General features: G+C 39.4%; 4 protein-coding genes across 5 annotated transcripts; 2 read left to right on the top strand and 2 right to left on the bottom strand.

The window, feature by feature from the left end:
- Positions 1–76: 76 nt before the first annotated feature.
- On the bottom strand, positions 77–10048 carry si:dkey-71l1.1 (uncharacterized protein LOC569883 homolog). Of its 2 annotated transcripts, none has more exons than XM_059549877.1 (10): positions 9843–10048; positions 9313–9492; positions 9154–9207; positions 8930–9022; positions 4378–4479; positions 4187–4292; positions 2905–3027; positions 2683–2759; positions 2507–2609; positions 77–1123 (listed from the first exon to the last, which is right to left on the bottom strand). In XM_059549877.1, exons 2-10 carry the CDS (start codon positions 9364–9366, stop codon positions 984–986), a joined length of 852 nt encoding a protein of 283 aa, XP_059405860.1. In that variant the 5' UTR covers positions 9367–9492; positions 9843–10048; the 3' UTR covers positions 77–983. The 2 variants fall into 2 exon arrangements, with proteins under 2 accessions (XP_059405860.1, XP_059405859.1); XM_059549876.1 differs by having other exon boundaries at positions 9154–9221; positions 9843–10042.
- Positions 10049–10407: 359 nt separating this feature from the next.
- ufc1 (ubiquitin-fold modifier conjugating enzyme 1) lies at positions 10408–11791 on the top strand. The gene is made up of 6 exons (XM_059549094.1): positions 10408–10565; positions 10768–10835; positions 10926–10989; positions 11075–11151; positions 11248–11338; positions 11451–11791. Exons 1-6 carry the CDS (start codon positions 10443–10445, stop codon positions 11529–11531), a joined length of 504 nt encoding a protein of 167 aa, XP_059405077.1. The 5' UTR covers positions 10408–10442; the 3' UTR covers positions 11532–11791.
- A 989-nt stretch (positions 11792–12780) lies between these two features.
- gig2p (grass carp reovirus (GCRV)-induced gene 2p) lies at positions 12781–14372 on the bottom strand. Its single transcript, XM_059549095.1, has one exon. The coding sequence runs from the start codon at positions 13449–13451 to the stop codon at positions 12810–12812; it is 642 nt and encodes a 213-aa protein (XP_059405078.1). The 5' UTR covers positions 13452–14372; the 3' UTR covers positions 12781–12809.
- A 384-nt stretch (positions 14373–14756) lies between these two features.
- On the top strand, positions 14757–21871 carry fdxacb1 (ferredoxin-fold anticodon binding domain containing 1). Its single transcript, XM_059549875.1, is given in 5 exon segments — positions 14757–15661; positions 16049–16205; positions 16373–16576; positions 16715–16873; positions 20126–21871. Coding segments are annotated over 5 exon segments (1749 nt in total). The 5' UTR covers positions 14757–15486; the 3' UTR covers positions 21180–21871.
- Positions 21872–22255: the final 384 nt, after the last annotated feature.

A 22255-nucleotide genomic window follows, 5' to 3' on the forward strand; every position in this document is an offset into this window, starting at 1 on the left:
CAAAATTCCCAATTCATAACTTTCATAACTTTCATCTGTGAGATAGGTGCTTGAGAAAACTGACAGAACACATCCATTTACTCACTGCTTTATTTACAGCAGCTCTTTATAATGATATCTAGATTTGACCTGAAGACAAAAGTATTTACAATACTTCTGACCCTTGGATACAGTCAGGGAATTTGAAAATGTAGCAAAAAACAATGAGAGCATGGTGAAAGTTTCTGAGACAGTTTGAATGTGTCCTTTATATAACAAAAATGAAAAAGCTCAAATCTGTTCGTTTTAACAACAATCAACCTTGAAACATAAAAGACGAATCACCCCAAAACATCACATTAATCTCATTAATCACATGGCCAGCATACAAACTGCAGCCAAATGTCAATTGTCACTTCACCTTAGTGCTTAATCTTAAGTATAAACAGTTTAGTAATTTACAGGAACAACCACCGCATTTTACAACGTTAATTTAGTGACAACTGCATTTATCAACATGAACCAAACTGAACAGCTGTTAAAGACATATTTAAACTTGCATCAGAGATGGGCCTCTCTTCTGTGTATGTTCATTGAATTATATTTGGACTTTGCTAAAAAAAAATAGATCTTTAATAGAGAAGTCACAGGAAGTTGAAACTATATATTCATTTGTGTGGTCTCCTCCAACTGTTGCAAAAGTTGTCATCTTCTTCTTAGGTAAGATAATCTTTGAATATTTATCTCAGGTGGTTACTTTGGGGCCAATATAAGACCAAAGCAGTAAAATCCTTGGTTCAGGATGAAACCAACATAGAGGGCATATTCCCAGTCTTTTTCAGCCCTAGTTCCTGCTTCCCATGAACTGAATGTTTGTCCAGTATGGCAAAGAGGGCTTTGATTAGCTTGCCTGTTCTGTCCATTGTCTGTGGTGGACCAGTGTGTTTGGGCAGAGATGAAGTCCCCAGTCCTAAGCGGTGCCTCTTTTAAGTTAGGTTTCGTATCTAACCAACATTGACCCCAAGACCGACCTGTAACTTGTCTGCTCTGTGGTTGACAAAGGCACCCATGATCAATGTGGCAGGAAGAGGGTAAAGCCGCTTTTCCAGAACCCCACCAATGATACAGCGGCTGTCCAACATTCCTAAAAAAACGATGATGAAATGATGAGTTACAGTAAATATTAATCGTGAATGTCATCATTCTGTTACACACATTACCCTAGTGAAAAATACATTTACTGAAATACATAAACACATTTATTTTGTGCAAAGTATACTACAAATACATTTATATATTTATGTACTCAATACAAAAGACCCTGCAATTGTACCTTTACACGGTGACCGGGGTTCACTTAATTTTAACTTAATTTTGTCGTGGCCACATGTGAGTGTGTCACATAACATCCCCTTTAACTCCTAATGGCGGCCCCCTGGCAATAGAACACTTTTTTAAATTCATTTCTATTTTCAAACATTTCAAACTACTTTTTAGTTAGGTAATTTTAATATACATATATCTTAATATTACTGTTTGTATTGTATTTTTGTTCAAACTATACAGCCTTAATTGTGAGACTTCTTTCAAAAGCACTAAAAAACAGTACCCAGATTTTTGCACAGAAGTGTATAGAATAAGTTACCTTTTCTTGCTTGTTTAATTTAACTTATTTATAAATCAGTGAAAGAAACAGTGCCAACCCACTCCAATTTTACAGACTTCTAGACTACAGGATTCTAGACTGCACTTTTGTATAACACACAATCTCATGGCAAGTAAATTTTAGTTTAAAGTTTAGTTGTTATTGCCAGGCCAAACTAAAGTCTGCAACCTCTTTCATTTTCTGTGCTGATTTTAGAGGGAAGATCTGTGTAATTCTGTGCATTTAAACAAGGTCAAAGTGGTTAAATGGAGTTTGCACAGAATGCAAACTAGACAAGTGTTTTTTAAAAAAAAGGGTGGAACACAGAAATTTGTTAATAAAAGGCCTTCTATTATAAGACATGTCATTTGTCTCTGTATATTCTAATGGGATGTTTGTTTCCTGAATGCTGCTGTTACAGTCTAAATGGAAAGTATGAAAAACAAAACACAAATTTGAGTACGAGTATTTCAGGAAATGGTTACAATTTGTTAAAAAATATAGGGTGAAATTCTGGCCTCCAAAGAAACTCACTTAAGGCTGAAATAGCTAATAACTTTAAAAAGATAATAAAAATATTTATATTATGGTCACGATATACAATTTGTTTCCATGACATATTAATATTTCAGCATGATGTACTAATTTATAACCTCGTTTTAAGGAAATTGTGAGCATTCTATGAACAGAACGGATTAGTAAATTATGCACACAATATATTTCAAATGAGGTAACATGATATAAATATTTTATTCTGCATGTCAATTCTGGGGCTCCATAGAATAAATAAAAACTGATATAAAAAAAGATTTCTCCGTTCCAATGTTTGAGTAGTTACTAATGTGTGATACACTGCACAGTGAGCATATCTGCCCTCCTTACCTTTGAAGACCATTTTAGCTTCAGGAAGTTCCATCTGGTAACCAAATGAAAAGGTTGTTTCCTGGGTCCTAGTGCTTGCCTCGAACTCCACTCCCACCTGAATCTGTGGAGATGAATTACAGGCTGCAGCATTACGAATCTATTACTGTGACAAATCTTATCCTACACCACCTTACCTGTTTATTTGCCCTGTGGTAGTAGCTGGCATGTGCACCTCCTTTACCAGCATTCAGTGTAGCAACCCAATTTGGCCCTAAGACAGAAAAGATAGGACATTTGAGTCTCAAGTGCCTTTGAGAAACAGAAAAACATTGTACATACAAATAGGATGATAGACACTGAAGATGTCACACAGTTTAGGACGACTTATACTATAACAAACAGATGACCGCTCTAACCCGAGTACTGTCCTGCCAGGGTGAGTATGCCCCCTTCTTCTGCTCGACCTCGATGGTACACCAGCTCTCCCCCCAGAACCAGCTGCGGGGATACACTTTGGAGAAAGTGTGCAACCATGATAACTGTCACAAAGAAAAACAAATGCACAAACAGATAACAACATCATAGGTGTAATGAGTGATACTGACAGCAAGCAGTTGAACTACAGTCCGAATACAAAATATTGGAGAGCCTTGTCTCTTCACATGCGTTGCCAGATTGAGGACATGCAACAGGAGGGAGCACAACTGATAATGGAAGACAGCAAGGCTTACACTTTAAATTAATTGCATTTTATTATGCCTCAGATTTTTAGATGGATGCCATGGCTTTTTTTTATGGTGGGGAGAATCTGTGATCTCTGACCCTGTTCATATGCTGGCTTCCATGGCTTCGATATGCTGTATTTTCCACCAACTGGCAACCCGGGTGTTCAAAATAAATTGGCAGTGGGTGGACACATGGACCGAAACAAAAACAGACATTCAGACACAGAACCACTGTTTCTGCACTTTTTATTTTCAAAGAATTGGGCTAAATTAAAACTGTTGCAAGGTATTTTTTAAGTGTCCTCAGGTTTAAGTGACCCAAATAACATAATATTTAGCCCTTACATTTTTATTTTTTACCAGGGATGCATTTTGGCTACTTTTGGGCTAGTTTTGAGTAGAAATTGGGTGGGTTTTGTTGTGAAAACCTGGCAACACCGCACAAAACCCACATTTTAAAGTAGAATAACAAATATGTGAACTTAACATGTTTCTCTGGCCATGTTTCTCTGTTAACGTCCCGTTTTTTTAGACTCAGGCATGATGTATTTCTTGTATTCTTTGTCCCTGTCCCATACTCATCAAAATAATATGTTAAAAATACAGTACAAAGACTGGAAAAATGTAATGTATTTTTGTACTATTTTTCTATTATTTTTGAGAGCTACTGGAACAGTGCTAAGCCCATTTCGTAAAAGTGCATAACAGGACCCCTTTAACAGAAGCAGGTGGACTTATGGAATTTAAAATGAATGCAGTGCCACTGAATAAGCATGGAAAATAATAACTTACAGCATAAAAACATTTTCCTCAATTGGCAAACAGAAAAATTCATCAAAATGACATACAAAGACAACCAAAGAGAAACCTGTTCTGCCTGGAAGGCATTGCTTTGTTGTAACAAATAACGCACATTCCTGTGACGTCTATAAATCAGTATGTCTTTTTTAATGAGTGATTCACATGATCCTACCTGATTCCCTCAGAATGTCGGGGTTGGCCATAGTAACCGCTGCTGTGAAGTCACTACCTCTATACTCCGTCTCAAACTGCCATGTGACAAACTGTGCCTGTTGAGTCTATTAATGGATAAGCAGTCAGTCCACGTAGTGTTCAAAAGTATTTATTTATAATAGTGCAATATCGCATACCACTGCTACTTACCTGAAATACTGCTTTAGCTTTTATTTTCTCACTCAGATGGAACAAAGAGTGTGCATTTAAGCTGCCAGAGGAGTCCATTTCCCCAATGAGCATGGGTGAGCCCTTTATACACACAACATCATTGGACTGAAAATCTCATCACATTAAACTGATTTAATACATCTATGCCCAATTAAAAACAGAGTTCAAGTCAATGTCCCTTAGGTGAACAATACTGTTTAAATGCTCTGATTACTGCTCATAAAGATTTGTTTGCCTGCACAGCATTTGAAATGTGTTCCAAGAAACCTTGTGTTACAGATCACTCGGGAGGCTGAGGAGTAACAGACAGAAGGGTTTATTAATAGACACAAGCAGAGGAGCAGGTAGTGTTGGGTAGAGTAATGAATGGATCCGTGGAGCTGGGTGAAGACGTCAGAGGAGGGAGGTGAACCACACACACGCACACTGGGGATCTTGATCTTCGGAGAATCGCTGGAGAGAGGTAAGTAGAGGAAGACTTAGTCCTTTGAGTTAGCATACAGGTAAGACCTTGTCGCGAACGAGACCGGACGCTGATTGAGTGCGTGTGTTTGGTATTTATGGTGCCGAGGTGATTGGGTAATGATGAGGGTCAGGTGGAAGTGCTCATACTCAGGTGAGGGCGTGCTTTGTGAATGAGTGGAGGTGGAACCTGGCGTGTTTGTAACAGTACCCCCCTCCCCACGGCCCGCTCCTGAGGGCCAAGGACCCTGACGACGTGGTGGACGTCCTCTTCCCCTGGGAGCTGGTCGGTCAGGATGATTGGAGTGGAAGGTGTCGAGTAAGTTAGGATCCAGGATATCGTTGCGTGGGACCCAGGAACGTTCCTCTGGACTATATCCTTCCCAGTCCACTAGATATTCCAGTTATCCACCACGCCGCCGGGAGTCCAGGATGTCACTAACTTCATAGGCCGCGCCGTCGTCTAGGAGGAGTGGAGGGGGGGCCTCGGTTTCACCAGGTTCTGTGGAGGGAGAGACAGAAGGATGGTGAGGTTTAAGGAGAGACACATGGAAGGTTGGGTGAATCCGGTACTCAGGGGGTAATTGGAGTTTGTAAGTGACCGGATTGATCTGCTGGAGGATGGTGAATGGGCCAATGAATCTGGGACTTAGCTTGTGGCAGGGCAGGCGCAGGCGGATGTCCCGGGTGGACAGCCAGACCTTCTGACCGGGTTGGTACGTTTGGGCCTCAGATCGGCGAAGGTCGGCTGTCGTTCTGCGTCTGCGTAAGGCCCGCTGGAGTTGGTGGTGTGCCGCGTCCCAGACCCTCTCGCTCTCCCGGAACCAGTAGTCGATGGCGGGGACATCTGAGGGTTCACCTGACCAGGGGAAGAGTGGAGGTTGGTAGCCGAGTACGAACTGGAATGGAGTGAGTCCGGTGGTACGTTGACGAAGGGAGTTTTGTGCGTACTCGGCCCACCCAAGGAACTGGTTCCAGGAGTTCTGGTGGCCGTGACAGAAGGTACGGAGGAAGCGTCAAATCTTCTGGACCTTCCTCTCCATCTGCCCGTTCGACTGGGGATGGTATCCGGAGGACAGGCTGATGGCCACACCTAGGAGTGAGTGGAAAGCCTTCCATACCCGGGAGATGAACTGGGGACCTCGGTCCGAGACGATATCCTCTGGGATGCCGAAGTACCTGAAGACATGGTTAAATAACAGATCGACCGTTTCCATGGCCATGGGCATACCCTTCAGGGGGAGAAGACGACAGGATTTAGAAAATCTATCCACTATGACAAGAATGCAGGTATTATTATTTGGAGGAAGATCGGTGATGAAATCCACCCCTAGGTGTGACCACGGGCGATTGGGAACGGGCAGGAGATGGAGCTTGCCTGATGGAAGATGGCGAGGGCTCTTGGATATGGCACAGCTTGTGCATCCGTTCATGTACCTCCTGACATCCGAGGCCATGTTGGGCCACCAGAAGCGTTCCTTAAGCAACGAGAGGGTTTCATTGACCCCCGGGTGACCAGTGCCAAGAGATGTGTGAGCGGAGTGAATGAGTGGAGTGCGCCGTGTCCTGGGAATATACTGATGTCCCGGTGGGCAACCCGGCGGGGTGTTCGTAGTAGGATCGGTAGGAGAAAGGGTCTCTGCGGACCAGGTATTAGGAGAGACAATGACCTTTTCTGGAAGAATGGTTTCTGGTTCTTCCAGATTCTCTTCGGGGGCGTGACATCGGGACAGGGCGTCAGTCTTTAAGTTTTTCACCCCTGGGCGATATGAGATGGTAAAGTGGAAGCGGGTGAAGAATAACGCCCAGCGGGCTTGTCTTGGATTTAATGTTAAAGTATATGAGGATATCATCTATGTAGACGAGGACGAACTTGTGGAGGAACTCCCGGAGCACCTCATGGATGAAGTCCTGGAAGACGGAGGGGGCGTTAACAAGTCCATATGGCATCACGCAGTATTCATAGTGGCCAGTATGGGTTATGAAAGCTGTTTTCCACTCGTCCCCCTCTCGTATCTGGATGAGGTTATAGGCGCTGCGGAGGTCCAACTTGGTGAAAACAGTGGCACCACGGAGATGTTCCAAGGCAGCTGGGACGAGGGGAAGTGGGTACCTGAACTTGACAGTGATATTGTTGAGAGCCCGATAATCAATGCATGGTCTTAAACCCCTGTCCTTTTTCTCCACAAAGAAGAAACTCGAGGCAGCAGGGGAGGTAGATGGACAAATATAACCCTGGGCCAGCGCCTCCTTGATGTATTCCTCCATGGCCTTCTCCTCCGGAATGGATAGGGGGTATATCCTTCCTTTAGGCACTGGTTCACCCGGCAGCAGATCGATGGCACATTCCCACGGCCGGTGTGGAGGCAGCTTGGAAGCCCGTTTGGGGCAGAAGACGTCACTAAAGGGGGCGTAGCAGGTAGGGATGGCGATGGATTGGTTTTCCACTGGGCTCTCTATTGAAGTGGAACAAACTGGAAGAGGTTCAGTAGAAGATGTGGCCGGAACTGGACAACCTAAGATGCAGCTCTTGAAACAGGCGTAGCCCCACTTCAGGACTTCGCCCGTCTTTCAGGAAATTACGGGATTGTGCTGCTCTAACCACGGGCGCCCTAGAATCACGTCAGCGGTGGATTCCTCCAGAACCAGCAGATGGATTTCCTCATGATGGAGTAGTCCGGTTTGGAGGGAAATGGGATTTCCAAGAAACCTTGTGTTACAGATCACTCGGGAGGCTGAGGAGTAACAGACAGAAGGGTTTATTAATAGACACAAGCAGAGGAGCATGTAGTGTTGGGTAGAGTGATGAATGGATCCATGAAAGCTGGGTTTAGACGTCAGAGGAGGGAGGTGAACCACACACGCACACTGGGGATCTTGATCTTCGGAGAATCGCTGGAGAGAGGTAAGTAGAGGAAGAGTTAGTCCTTTGAGTTAGCATACAGGTAAGACCTTGTCGCGAACGAGACCGGACGCTGATTGAGTGCGTGTGTGGTATTTATGGTGCCGAGGTGATTGGGTAATGATGAGGGTCAGTTGGAAGTGCTCAGTACTCAGGTGAGGGCGTGCGTTGTGAATGAGTGGAGGTGGAACCTGGTGTGTTTGTAACACCTGTAGCTTGTATTGCAGGTTTTTAGTATTCAGTCATTGCATAACATGCAGTAGGAGTCATACTACAACTATAAATAACCGATGATTATGATTATACGAATATGTTAAATAGGTTACCTAACTCATACTTTGCAATTTGGTAAAAAAAAAAAAAGCCTCTAACATCCAAGCCTGTAAACAATCCAATCCAAAATGATGAAATAAGTCAATTTCATGTCCACATGAAGTGAAGGCATATTTCCAGAACAACATCCTTTGTCACTTCGAAAACAACATTCCTATCAAACAACCATAATTAACGATTATTTTTTCCAATTTATTATTTTATTTGTTTGGTGTATACTATCATATGGTTTTATACTCTACCATTTAAATAACTGGGTTAGTACTTTACTTATTTTTATGAAATGATTACTTTCATTCACCAAAAGCATTAAGAAAGAACCTTATTCCAATAAATTTTGTTCTTTTAAACTTTTGATTCATCAATGCATCTTAATAAAAAGTTTTCATTACAGCTGTTAACTGATAATAAAGAAATGCTTGTTGAACACCAAATTAGCATACTAGAAAGATTTCTGAAGGACATGTGACACTGAAGAATGGACTGATTGTATAAGCACCCAAAATAAAGTTTATTATCATCATTACAGTTTTTCTTACTGTACTCCTTATCCAAAACAAACCCACAGCTAATTTTCCTGTCACTTTGTCCTGATTGAAAACTAAATCCTTACCAAAAGTGCTGAATTTGTCAGTGTGACAGCTGCTTGTAAACTTCTAATGTAATTTCCAGCATAGCCAAGTAAAACGTTCATGCAGAGGAATAACAGAAAAACTATTTATGCCTCTGCCCAAATGTACTGTACTTCTTGGCAATACACTTTTATAAGAATCTTGCCCTAATACTACAGAAATCCACATGAACAGGAACAAATGCACTGTTTCAGATTCTTACCGTCTCTTTGCTGTCAGTGTCTGATTGTAGGTGTTCAGCATGAAAGCGATAACTGGATGGAGCAACAGCGCTGAGGTGAAATGTGTGACTGACCTGAGGTGAGAATTAAACCCCAAAAACATCCATTAGTCCTTTGGAAAGATATAAAACTATACAATGCTGAATAGTGATACATTTCAATTAACTGTCCTAAACAGTCATAACTGTACTATATATGAACAAACCTTGAAAAAGCTGCTGAGGGTCTTATTTATCACCAGTTTCACTCCTTCAATCTGCTGTGGAAATACATCTAGATACACAAACATTAGCATGACATCTAACTGTCTAAGATACCTTACTTTAAACGAACTTATGAAGATGCATACAAAATCAACAGAGACCTTTACAGTTGCGATGCAAACCATCAAAGCTCCCCGGGTTAGGTAGCCGTCCATCTCTCCTATCCCACCGTGACAAGGGTCTATCTTGTGGAAAAGGGGAGTTTTGGCGCCCTGGACGGGTTGACAAGGCCAGCACACTGCCCATGGGAACCCAAAAGCCAAATCAGAGGATCTTCTGAACTGTGAGAGACAATAGTAATTTGACAAGTTCATGTATAGAAATAATAATAATAATAATAATAATACACAACACTGGATTATACATCTTTAAATATAAAAGAAATTACACTATTGGCCATACTATGCACATTTCACATAAATGGATACAAGAAAAGAAATCAAATAATGGGGGAAAGTCTATAATTTTAAAATCTGCTAGTACACAAATCTACAGTGATGTTAATGAATAATCTGCACATTTATTAATACATTTGAGCGCGTTATCAGGAAATAATAATTGCATCTGAACGATGGTCAGTAATCACGCATTTGGGAATATTATACTAGGCTTTAAAAGTCTGTATACTTACGCTGAATAACTGTGGGCTGTGCGATTACAGTATGCACAAATTATATCCTGAAATCATACTAAAATGCAAGCTTTATACATGCAGTGACCGCTGGAAGAGAGTAAGGTGAAAGGATGCTGAGGGATGCAATGACAACTCAACTACAGACTCTAGCGGCGGAACCAGCTGATCAGCGCAGTCATTTAAAGAAGAGCAGCTAGGAAACAGTTCCGTGCAGAAACACACTACTGTTCATTCGCACACTGACGACTGACGAATAAAACCTATTCGAAACGTTAACATACGATATTTTCTGATATAATACTTGTTAGCCAATTTAATAACAAACTTCACCTTAAATAAAATATTGTGACGTCACGGAGCACATTTATTTAGGTTCCTACTATGAGTCAACTAGTGACGAGATGTCTGATTCGTTTTCGCGACTTGGTTCTTTTGAACTGTTCGTTTTAATGAATCGATTCATTTAATAATCGATTTTGTCCACTTCAAACGTTCTTAGCTAACTCAACGAGACGGTTCACGGTTCTCGCTCAATGATTCAGTGAGATACACTAAAAAGATCCGACTCTCTGCGAATCGGACATAGCTAGATTAAACATGGCAGACGAAGCCACTAGGAAGGCAGTTTCTGAAATACCGCTTTTAAAAACAAATTCAGGACCAAGAGATAAAGAACTATGGGTTCAGAGACTCCGAGAAGAATATTTGTCTCTCATAAAGGTGAGTTGTAGCAATGTATTGTAACAAAAGTCTTAGGGAGCTACTATGCTAGCTGTATGAATGAATAACCATACGTGTCATATTGAGTTAAAAAGAGTTCAGTCTATTGACGCTGACAGCCCATCAGATTGTTTACTAACTACACATGAACTAAATATAACACAAACTACGCGCTTCTTAAAGTAATGGTGTTGTTTTGCAGTATGTTGAAAATAACAAAGCAGCTGACAATGACTGGTTCCGTCTAGAGTCCAACAAAGAGGGCACAAGGTCTGCTTTTTTATTGCTAGTTCTTCTTTTATGAGTAATAATATTTTCGTCAACGCTTTATAGTTGTATAAATATGTATTTTCTGTGTAGGTGGTTTGGAAAATGCTGGTATATTCACGAGCTTCTCAAATATGAATTTGACATGGAATTTGATGTAAGATATGTTGAATTCCAATATATTTAACTTCATTTTATATTTTGTTGAAGTCCAGAGTAATTGTTTGTATCCTAATGTCCAGATTCCAGTTACATATCCTGCCACAGCACCTGAAGTTGCCATTCCAGAGTTAGATGGGAAGACCGCAAAGATGTACAGGTTTGATTGTTTTTTTTTTTTAAATCACAATTTAATATACATATATTTTTTTAATTATTATGTACCTAATTGTTCAAAAAACACCTTTTGTCACAGAGGTGGAAAAATCTGCCTGACCGATCACTTCAAGCCACTGTGGGCAAGGAATGTCCCAAAGTTTGGTCTGGCTCATCTTATGGCTTTGGGTGTAAGTTATGTTGCATGTCTAAAATCAAATGTATTCTGTCATTTTTTTCCTAAAATTGGTGCTTTGACATTTTGCATTTCAAATGAATAGCTAATCTCTGTTCTTTCCTAAGCTTGGACCATGGCTTGCAGTGGAGATTCCAGACCTCATTGCAAAAGGCATAATTCAACATAAAGAGCAACAAAACAGCTGAAAACAGTAGCAGCCTTTGCATTTTACCATGTCATACTGATGCAGACATAACTGGCAGTTTTAACAACAGTGGCTTGCTTTCCCTGTGGTCTCAGATTTTTGTTTGCAGCCTCACATAATCTGTGTACTTCACATTCATATTTGTACATAGATCTGTTTTTTTTTTTTACTGTATATCATAGTGGTACAATATTTGCAAGGTTTAAAATACCTGTCCAGTGGAATACGTATGTTTTTCATCAGTAAAGCTTGTTAAATAAATGTGGGACTGTTTTAATTGTAAGAATTGGTTACACCTCATGAGGATTTAAAATTAGAAGTAGAAGCTATGCAAAATTAAAACATTTTCTCAGCTGAACATGATTCTTTTAGTTTTTTATATGTATTATAAGGGGGAAACATTTTCAAATTAATTGTGAAATAGGTTTCCATAGGTTTCTAATTTGTAAATCAATTTAATTTAAGGTGTCTTAAATCTCAGTGACAGAAAGTTACTGTGCCACTGTGCAGTTGATCCAGGGTGTTAATTAAGTCAAGAATTTTAGATTTATATAATTTATAATTTCTATAATTAAATATTATGTAATGTATTTGCACTTTTTTTAAATTTAAAAACGGGAGATATTAAGTTATATAAAATTATAAGAATACATAAAAAAATATGCAGTCATACGTTTAGGTGAAAAGAATCTGATCACTCCATCTAAGCTGAATGCTTGAATATATTATGAAATCAAATCTGTTTTTTGAACAGTGAACAGGATGAAATCTTAATAATTAATAGTTACTGACAGCAAAGCAACTTTAAAAAAAAAAAAAAAAAAAGTAGGTTAACATTATGCTATACTGTATCATGAAATATACCTCTATGCCTATAAAAAGCAACTAGCCATAGCAAACATTCCTAGAGGTTTTGCATATGTAATAAGATCAGGAATAGATCTATATACACTGACTACTCAAAATGACTTAAGGTGACAAGCTCTTTTTATTGTCTGCGGTACTGAATGTTTAAAACATTCCTGATTGATTGAAACAAATCTCTTCAAAAGTCCTAGATCTTTAACAGTCATATGTGATCATATGCATTTCAATTTTAAATATAACATCAAATATAGTGGCACAAATCAGCAGGAAAAATTGTCAGAGCGTAAATGTCAAAGATAATTGTTTCACTGAGAACTATGAAGAAAGTAAACAATCTTGTATACACAAACAAGTCCAAAAACCCGAAGAGCGTCCTGAGTAATGCATCCGTCGTGATTACCTGACAAGTTTGTTAACCGCACACATGTTTGGTAAGGAGAGCGCAGATAGTCTCCCCACACCCCCAGCATGACTGTACACTATGAGCAGGCCCTAGTTTGAACTTGCACACTGTACAAGTACCTAAAGTGTTCGAATTAGATGGCCTCTTCTTGTTTTGAGCAATGAGCTGTTTGAGTTCATTTAAGATGGTCGTGTTGGGTGCAAGAGCAATATCTGTGACCTCGATACGCTGTGGGTCATAGACACAGTCCTCTTCTAGACCGCTAGGCACAGATTTCATGCCACAGTTAGGAGGCACCCAGGCAGTGTCATAGCCCTGACTATGCCAGGTCTTCTGTAGAGGATGGTTGTCCTTATCTATTTTTTTGACTTTTCCACAGTCAACGCTTAATTTAAGCACTATTCTATCAGTAGGTAGGGATCTCAGAGGATAGCGCTCTGCTTTCTTCTGGTCACGGCTCACATAAACTCCAGGTCCCAGCATTCCATCTGCTGATTGTCTGAAGCCTGTTGTTATGATCTGACGAGCTGTTTGAACAGAGGTGCCGTGATACATGGTGTAGAGACTGCCTGATTTGGGTGCCTGGTCTGCCTGAAGATGACGATCTTCATCATAAAATGCTTCCCAGCCATAGAAAGGGATGGATGCCATCCTTATTTTGGTATCTTCTGTGGATTAAATGTAACCATAATATAATATACAATATTATATTGCAACTTTATTGGTATTTTGTATATTTTAGAATACTAGTCCCATCATAACCATGAAATAATACAACTGAAAGTATGAAAATGTATGTAAGTGACTAAAAATGTTAAACAAATCAAAACTATATTTTAGCTGCTTCATTGTGTCTAAACTACAACATCTACCTGGTCTAAAATGAAGTTTTATTGTTCCAAAGAAATGAATTTTACTTTGGTAAGGAAACTTTTTACTAATTTCACTAGTCATAACTTCATTAATCATTTAGGCTATGACAAACAAATCAACATTTTTGAAATGAAACAGAAATTCTGTAAAGTTGTTCCAAATCTTTCAATGGTAAATACAGTCTGTCCTTTTGACTTCTGCTATATAGTTCAAGTTTTGAATTTTGAACTGAATTATGTGTAAACATTAACAATTCGCCAGAACTTCCAATATATTGTTCGTGTAAAATATGTAATTTAGATGTTTAACATATTGATTATGGCCTATATTATTCTAAAGGAAGCATTATGTTGTTCTGAAGGAAACAAACTTACCTTAAAATAGGCCTACTTCTCGCAAGTAAAAAAGAAATGACCTGAAACTACGCGTCTAAACTTTCTTTTTCGGATATACCTTTAAATCTAACCTTTCACTTTCAATTTCTTCTTAAACACGCCCTTCTTGGTTTGCTCATGGAGTAAAACAAATATTTATACGATAAATTAAAATAGAGTTTTTCAACTTAAGTAATCAAAGAATGTCAGAGAGTGTTATTCATCATGTTTTCGTTTAATTATTTAAAGCGGTCACACTTTTTAAATGTAAAATACCGTAATGTAATGTCAATCAAACAGTGTACACCCGCCTTCTTTAGGGAGAATACACTTCATTGGCAAGAAGCGCTCTTACGCATAAACGCGTTGACCAATTGTTGCCATGCCTTCTTATTATAAGCGACTTGTTTTTAAACATGAAGTCGGTCAATCACTAGCAGTTTCCAAAATACCTCTTCTGCACCAAAGATTAATTACAATAAAGTAGATGTATTCACGATTCACTGATTCATGATTTAGATGACCAATATATTATAAATCTATAAAAACTATAGAATACTTAAGCGTCCAACACAACGTGCTGTCCCTTTTACGGCCTCTACAAGATAAAATAATTATTTAAATGAAATTTTCAATTAAACTCTGCATTACACGTTTACTTATTTTATAAGAAACCATTAAATCAGATTTTATTGATTTAATTTAAATACTCATTTTGGTATATCAAAACGCTTTTTATCTGGTAAGATCTGGCAACACAGCCACTGAGCGCTAACATATGGGGGGAAACTGGAACGTGGACAGTGTGTGAATATTTTGGTTCTACAATATTGCATCTATTACAAATATTACATCTATTTTGAAAATACAAATACTTCACAGTGCTGCTGGTAGAGAATTTCTCGTCACAATATCTGTATTGCGTCGTTTCTTCTTCCGTCTTTCGTTTTACCGGACTGTTCCTACATGACAAAATACAATATTTATTTGACTAAACAGCGAAGTGGCAGTCGAGCGCATAAGTTACTTGTTTACGGCGACAGAAGAGTCGGTTGTTGTTTTCCACTCTGCGGCATTCCCCGGGGAACGAAACTTCACCGCTGTTGCACGCTAGCGTATTTCTCTATTACACTTTCTTATGTAAACCTGCTTCTAAAACCCAAAACCATGGTGTTCAAGTGCTGCGTTAGCTCTTAAACACCGGCAGTACACTGTGGTATTGTAATTAGATTTCAAGCTGTATCGCGACAGATGTCAGAGCGTCATTAGTCGTCATGGTGACATGCGGTCTAACGTTAATGCCGCAGTGTGTCCTGCCAGGCTTTGTTCAAGCTCGATAGTCGAAGGGACGCTGTAACCCTCGGACAAATGTATGGGAAAGTTTAGTTCTCCTGCTAATGTGACAGCTTGCTGGGTTGTTTACTTGACATTTTCTGGAAATGTCCAAGACACGCGAAGTGTTACTTGTAGGGGAAGGCAACTTCTCTTTCTCGGCGGCTTTGAGCGAGAACTCAGGCGACGACGTCGGGGTGACCGCCACGAGCTTTCAAAGCGAGAACCAGACGTACAAACAGCAGGGAGCTGTCCTGAATATACAGAGACTCCGTGACAGAGGTCTGTCCTTATGTGATTCTTCATTCTGATAATGTTGACTTGTGTGCATGTTTCTACTCTTGCGGTGCTTTTTGGTGTCTTTGTTGTCCTGTTTTCATGGTAACGTTATCTGAAAGCTATTTGTTCGATTTCATCCTAGCCACAGTTTAGTATCTGCTAATGTAAGCATTTTCAAGGATACATGTTCTTCTTCCCAAACATCAAGTATCATAATCCGTATCATAGTCCTGAATTTGCATGCGTGCAGCCAAGTCCACGAATTTCCACATTTGGTTGCTATGAAACCACAGTCTCTGTATGAAACTGCCAGGGGGGGTTAAAAGCCTCATTGAATTCTGTATGATAATTCTGTAGATGCCTTGACTTCAATGTAGACTCTCATTGCAGGATCAGTTGTTCTGTTTGAGGTGGATTGCTCATGCCTAAAGGAGCATGAAGCCATTCAGGATCATCTCTTTGACTGCATTATCTTCAATTTCCCTCACTTTGGGCGTAAAAGTGGAGTAAAGAAGAACCGCATCCTGTTGGTGAAGTTTTTCCAGAAGTAAGTGTGACACTCTTGTGGCAACAGTTTTAATTAAGGTGTTACATAAACTTGACTTCCAGTGTTATATAATGTTAAATACTGAGGGGATCAAGAGTTTTGAGGTCTTTTGATGTTTTGTGCATATTAAATGTGTGATGGATGGATGTTTTGTGTTTTTTTTCTAGTGCCGTTGCAGTCCTGAAGGACAATGGTGAAGTGCATGTGACCTTGTGCAATGGCCAAGGCGGCACTCCGTGTGACAGTCCAATGAGAGAATGGCACAATAGTTGGCAGGTGGTTGCCATGGCAGCAGAAGCAGGACTAATTCTCAGTGAAATCCGTCCCTTTGACTGTGAAGCATATCAAGGTTACTGATGTACTGGTTACAGGTAAACAGCTTTGGACAAGTGGACACAGTCCACTACTAAGTGCTTTAACATGATGTTTAATTTGGACTTTTAATGGTCCTGTTAAAGTTATGTAATGGCATTCAGTTTTGAATTCATCAAAAAAAATATTTTGCGTAGGAGTCAAGACAAAGGTTTCCAAGTAGAGGAAGCTCTCACCCACATCTTCACTCGGAGTCTCCCGCACACCATGCCAGAGAAACTGAAAATGGAGAAAACCAATGGGAAGGAGACAGTTTGTTTTGAGCTTCCGGCAGAGTTGAGTAATTATATCAACAGGTAAGTGGTAACTTGTTGCTGACTTGAAAACAGCAGCTCTAAAGTCTCTTCATAAGAAATACAAACCCGTTTCCTAAAAAGTTGTGACTATCAGTTGTGAATAAAAACAGAATGCAATGATGTGGAAGTTTCAAATTTCAATATTTTATTCAGAATACAACATAGATGACATATCAAATGTTTAAACTGAGAAATGTATCATTTTAAGGGAAAAATAAGTTGATTTTAAATTTCATGGCATCGACACATCTCAAGAAAATTGGGACAAGGCCATGTTTACCACTGTGTGGCATCCCCTCTTCTTTTTATAACAGTCTGCAAAGGTCTGGGAACTGAGGAGACAAGTTGCTCAAGTTTAGGAATACGAATGTTGTCCCATTCTTGTCTAATACAGGCGTCTAGTTGCTCAACTGTCTTAGGTCTTCTTTGTCGCATCTTCCTCTTACATTACCAAATGTTTTCTATGAGTGAAAGATCTGGACTGCAGGCTGGCCACTTCAGTAACCCGGATCCTTCTTCTACGCAGCCATGATGTTGTAATTGATGCAGTATGTGGTCTGGCATTGTCATGTTGGAAAATGTAAGGTCTTCCCTGAAAGAGACGACATCTGGATGGGAACATATGTTGTTCTAGAACTTGGATATACCTTTCAGCATTGATGGTGTCTTTCGAGATGTGCAAGCTGCCCATGCCACATGCACTCATGCAACCCCATACCATCAGAGATGCAGGCTTCTGAACTGAGCGCTGATAACAACTTGGGCTGTCCCTGTCCTCTTTAGTCTGGATGACATGGCGTCCCAGTTTTCCAAAAAGAACTTCAAATTTTGATTCGTCTGACCACAGAACAGTTTTCCACTTTACCACAGTCCATGTTAAATGAGCCTTAACCCAAAGAAAATGCCTGCGCTTCTCTATCATGTTTAGATATGGCTTCTTTTTTGACCTATAGAGTTTTAGGCAACAGCGAATGGCATGGTGGATTGTGTTCACCGACAATATTTTCTGGAAGTATTCCTGAGCCCATGTTGTGATTTCTATTACAGTAGCATTCCTGAATGTGATTCAGAGTTCAGACTGCACGATTTTCAAAGTAGTCGGGTCACTGTTCTTTTCACACTGCATGACTATCTTGGCCAGCATTCAGTCACTGCTGTGTTCACACTGCACGATGGATCGGCAACGGAAGGTTTCACACTGCATGACTTTACAATAGGAAGAATCGCCGACAGCTCTGTCTGGCACGCAAACTATGTTTCACAACCAAACACGCGCGAGATGTGACAAGGAAACAACTCGATATCTAACGTGCAAGACCGGTGTTTTCACGTGAGACTGGGATAGCTCAGATGAAACGTCAAACAGACACGGGTGCTCCTGCTAAATTTATACTAATTTATCTTCCATTTCATGGGTCCAAATAGACCGAGAAGAAAGCCTTTTTCTGAAATGAAGCCATACTTGCTGATATTGTGGTCTATACCTCCTCGCCGAACTCCCTGCTGCTCTGTATCTTGCTTTCTCATTGGCTGTTGGTCATTGCCAATGTAGTTTTCAGTCAGAACACTTTTCAGACAGCATGATTTTGAATCGCCGACAGGTCCGGATATTCTCATCGGCGATACTCTCAGATCGCGTCTTTGCTCATTCACACTGTGTGTTTGTCACTCGCGTGAACGAGCTCAGATTTGCCTGTGATTTCGGGCATTTGTCGGCGATTTCTCAAAACATGTCGGCGAGCCAAAAACTGGGCTAAAATCGGGCAGTCTGAACGCGGCTTAAGGCCCGAAGATCACGGGCATCCAGTATGGTTTTCTAGCCTTGACCCTTATGCACAGAGATTGTTCCAGATTCTCTGAATCTTTGGATGATATTATGATATTATGCACTGTAGATGATGATAACTTCAAACTCTTTGCACTTTTTCTCTGAGAAACTCCTTTCTGATATTGCTCCACTATTTTTCGCAGCAGCATTGGGGGAATTGGGGGAAGTGATCCTCTGGCCATCTTGACTTCAGAGAGACACTGCCACTCTGAGAGGCTGTTTTTATACCCAATCATGTTGCCAATTGACCTAATAAGTTACAAATCGGTCCTCCAGCTGTTCCTTATATGTACGTTTAACTTTTCCGGCCTCTTATTGCTACCTATCCCGACTTTTTTTGGAATGTGTAGCTCTCATGAAATCCATAATGAGCCAATATTTGGCATGACATTTCAAAATCTCTCACTTTCAACATTTGATATGTTATCTATATTCTATTGTGAATAAAATGTAAGTTTATGAGGTTTTTTACTTACAGTTTTGTATGGTGTCCCAACTTTTTTGGAATCGGGTTTGTACTTTACCCAAAAGAAAAAGATTGTTGACTTATGTTTTGGTCTGTTCCTCACATAAAGCTATATTATGGCCCCAACAGACTTGACAAGTCATATAACTATTCTTATGTTACTCTTTGCTAGGGTTGTATGAAAGAGCTGTACCATATTGTAATTGACCGATACTAGAGATCTAATTATCTAATTAGATCTAATTTAGAGATTTCTTATTTAGGTTTCTTTGTTATGCAGAATATTTAATTGCACATGCTAATCATCAAATGCTCATTTAATCTTAATAGTAATTGAATAATGCTGTTAAATGTAATCTTTGCCTAATTTCTATCTATCAAAATCAATATCCCATTTTTCAAACCAATTTAACATACATTATAATGTTGTGATACCTAAATTCACTTTAAACTTTAAAATTCATATTAAAATTAATTTGAGGTATTAGTTTTTTTTTTTTTTTGATAAAATGTTCTAGAATTTTAATATTTATCGGTTTGTCATTTAATGGTTATCATTCAAACCTGGGCCCAAACCAGGCCTGGATTCTTTTTTACAAAAGTCATACGGTTTGAGGGTCAATAAATGTTGAAAGAATATCCTGTTTTGCACAAACTATTCTTTTAGTAAAGTAACACCAATTTAAAAACTGCACGATCATGCCATTTATTAGTTATTTGTGCACAGCAGCAAACACTTCCTCAATACCTTGTTCTCTGTGAATTGTGGCATTGTGAAGCTATGCCTTATCTGTTATCAGTCTTCTATTATATTATACAAAAAAATGGGCTTTTTAATGTACGGTGCGTTTATCAGTATGCTTATGCATCATGTATTTAAATGTATACATTTAGTAGAATTTTGGAACATTATAACAGTATATTTGATGCAGATTTCAAAGCTTTCTTTCTGTGGTAGGGATTTCCTTGTGCAGCAGTCACATCATCCAGTGAAAACTGTCCAGGAGCAGTTACTTAGAGAGCTAAAGTCAATCTGGCCTGTGTGCACTATGAATGAGGACTTCCCAGAACTGGTAAGCTGCCTACCAGAAACACCAGAGGCATGTGACTCCACCCTGACCTACTCCGAGGTCTATTGGATTAAACCTACTGACACCTATATATTTGACCAAAGTGAAAATGAGCAAAACAACTGTGAGTCTATGGATGACCAACAAAGCTTTGCTGGCAGCTATGCACTTCGACCGTCTCTGTTGTTGCATGTCCAAGAGATTACCCAGAATGAAGACTTCAGTCCTGGTACTCTTCACGCAGTCAGTGGCCTGGTCTTTCAGAGAGTGCCCATCTCCCTGCGCCGTTCTCCTGCATTTCACCAGCTTCTGTTGGTGGGAATGTTCCCTGCAGAATCCCATCCTGTCCAGTGCTTCCAAGATTGTTTGGAGTCACTGTTTGCTTCTTATGGCGTCTCTTTCGAGGAGGCACAAACAGGCCTAGAGCAGCAAGTTTGGATGAATTCAAAGATGCTTTCCAAATTTGGGCGGATTGCGTATCTGCCTTCCTTTTCCTCAGCCCTCGATGAAGGTTTGCAGTTAATCGCGGTCTCAATAAACTTGGATCATTTAGCTACCTTGATTTTTGGCATTTCTGATTGGCGCTTACTTTGGAGCGCCGATCCTCGGTTTCTTAAGCATTTCGAGCTTAATCCTCTTGGACCTTTCAGTCCTTTCTCCCTTTACCCACCAAGCTACTTGCATGATATCAGTTTCTGGATTGAACCAGAAAGCTATGATGAACTGGACTTCCATGCACTTGTGCGAGAGGTGTCTTGCGGTGCTGTTAAGGATATGGCATTAGTGGATCGCTTCAGACACCCACACATGGGTCATGCAAGCCTCTGCTATAGGCTGACTTATCAGTCGCCGGATCGGGCCCTCTCACACAGCCAGGCATTGGGACTGCAGAATCAGCTGCGGAGACTGTTACCGCTGCGTCTGCAGATCACACTGAGGTGACTGAAGAGGTTTAAGCAGCAGTGGATCAAATTGATAAATAATCTCAGATTTAAAATTTTAATGATGAAGGTTTACTTTATAGAGCAAATGATAGTCTGTTTATTTTGACTGATTTGTTATGCAGTTTTTTTTTATAAATAAAAGAGGTTAAATTTGAGCAAATACAAAGGGTGTTATACCCATTTATTTAAAACTGACATATCAACTTATTTGAACTAAAGGGATTTTTTGTTGCCGTGTTTGAAATTCTATCATGTTTACATATTGCTTGTTTCGCTAATTAATCAAAATTTTACATTATAAATATTGTGGGTTTATTAAGTTATCCAAGAAATGTTTACAGATTTCAGTAGGACTGTGTTAGCTTTCCTTGTTGTTTAGTAAATTGCAATGAGAAAAAAAAGAAAATATTATAAATTGCATTCCCTCCTATGTAAAATTAATTATATGCATGTTTAGGGATGTATTCAGTTAAGTAACTTAGAGATGCACAACTGCAAATCATTTCATCTTATACATAAAATTTTTTTTTAAAATATTTTTCTATTTTCTTTGTATGGCACATAATGTATGTTTACATTATCTATGAAGCTGCATTTGATAGTGTGATATTTCGGGAATGTCTATGATTTTGTTTATGATCATGAGTACATTTTTATATTGCTATATGTTATTTATGCTATATATGCTGTATGTTAACATAACATAAGTTATATGTTATTTCAGTTATTGCTATATACTGAAGGGTGAAGTGTGTAATTTTTCAAACAAATAGAATTGCAAAAATAATGGCTATTGCCACACACAGATAACTGAAAACTAACCTGTTTTCTATTGTTTGGTCAAAAAGTGTTGTATTGGTTGGGATGCTCAAAGTGCTGGTATAACCTGCTCATTAAGCCCAGAAGAGAAAAACATTTCATCCCTGGACCTTTTTGAACCTGTAGAGAGGTTTGAAATCCATATATAGATATGTAAATTAAATTTACAAACCCTTTTATTCATTGCACATATCTAAAAACAAATGCACACAAGAGTAATATTAATTTCTAAGGTGCAGAGTCCAAAAAGCAAAT

Source organism: Carassius carassius, chromosome 5 (assembly GCF_963082965.1).
Source record: "Carassius carassius chromosome 5, fCarCar2.1, whole genome shotgun sequence".
Taxonomy (NCBI): domain Eukaryota; kingdom Metazoa; phylum Chordata; class Actinopteri; order Cypriniformes; family Cyprinidae; genus Carassius; species Carassius carassius.

Bases quoted from the DNA above. Each gene is read 5' to 3' on its own strand.
- ufc1 (XM_059549094.1), top strand. From the start codon at position 10,443: ATGGCAGACGAAGCCACTAGGAAGGCAGTTTCTGAAATACCGCTTTTA. The intron at 10,990-11,074 runs GTAAGATATGTT...CCTAATGTCCAG, and splicing joins AATTTGACATGGAATTTGAT to ATTCCAGTTACATATCCTGC. The intron at 11,152-11,247 runs GTTTGATTGTTT...CTTTTGTCACAG, and splicing joins AAGACCGCAAAGATGTACAG to AGGTGGAAAAATCTGCCTGA.
- gig2p (XM_059549095.1), bottom strand. From the start codon at position 13,451: ATGGCATCCATCCCTTTCTATGGCTGGGAAGCATTTTATGATGAAGAT.
- si:dkey-71l1.1 (XM_059549876.1), bottom strand. From the start codon at position 9,457: ATGGGCAGTGTGCTGGCCTTGTCAACCCGTCCAGGGCGCCAAAACTCC. The intron at 9,222-9,312 runs GTCTCTGTTGAT...TTGTGTATCTAG, and splicing joins TTTGCATCGCAACTGTAAAG to ATGTATTTCCACAGCAGATT. The intron at 4,480-8,929 runs GTAAGAATCTGA...GTGTGTATAAAG, and splicing joins ACACTGACAGCAAAGAGACG to GGCTCACCCATGCTCATTGG.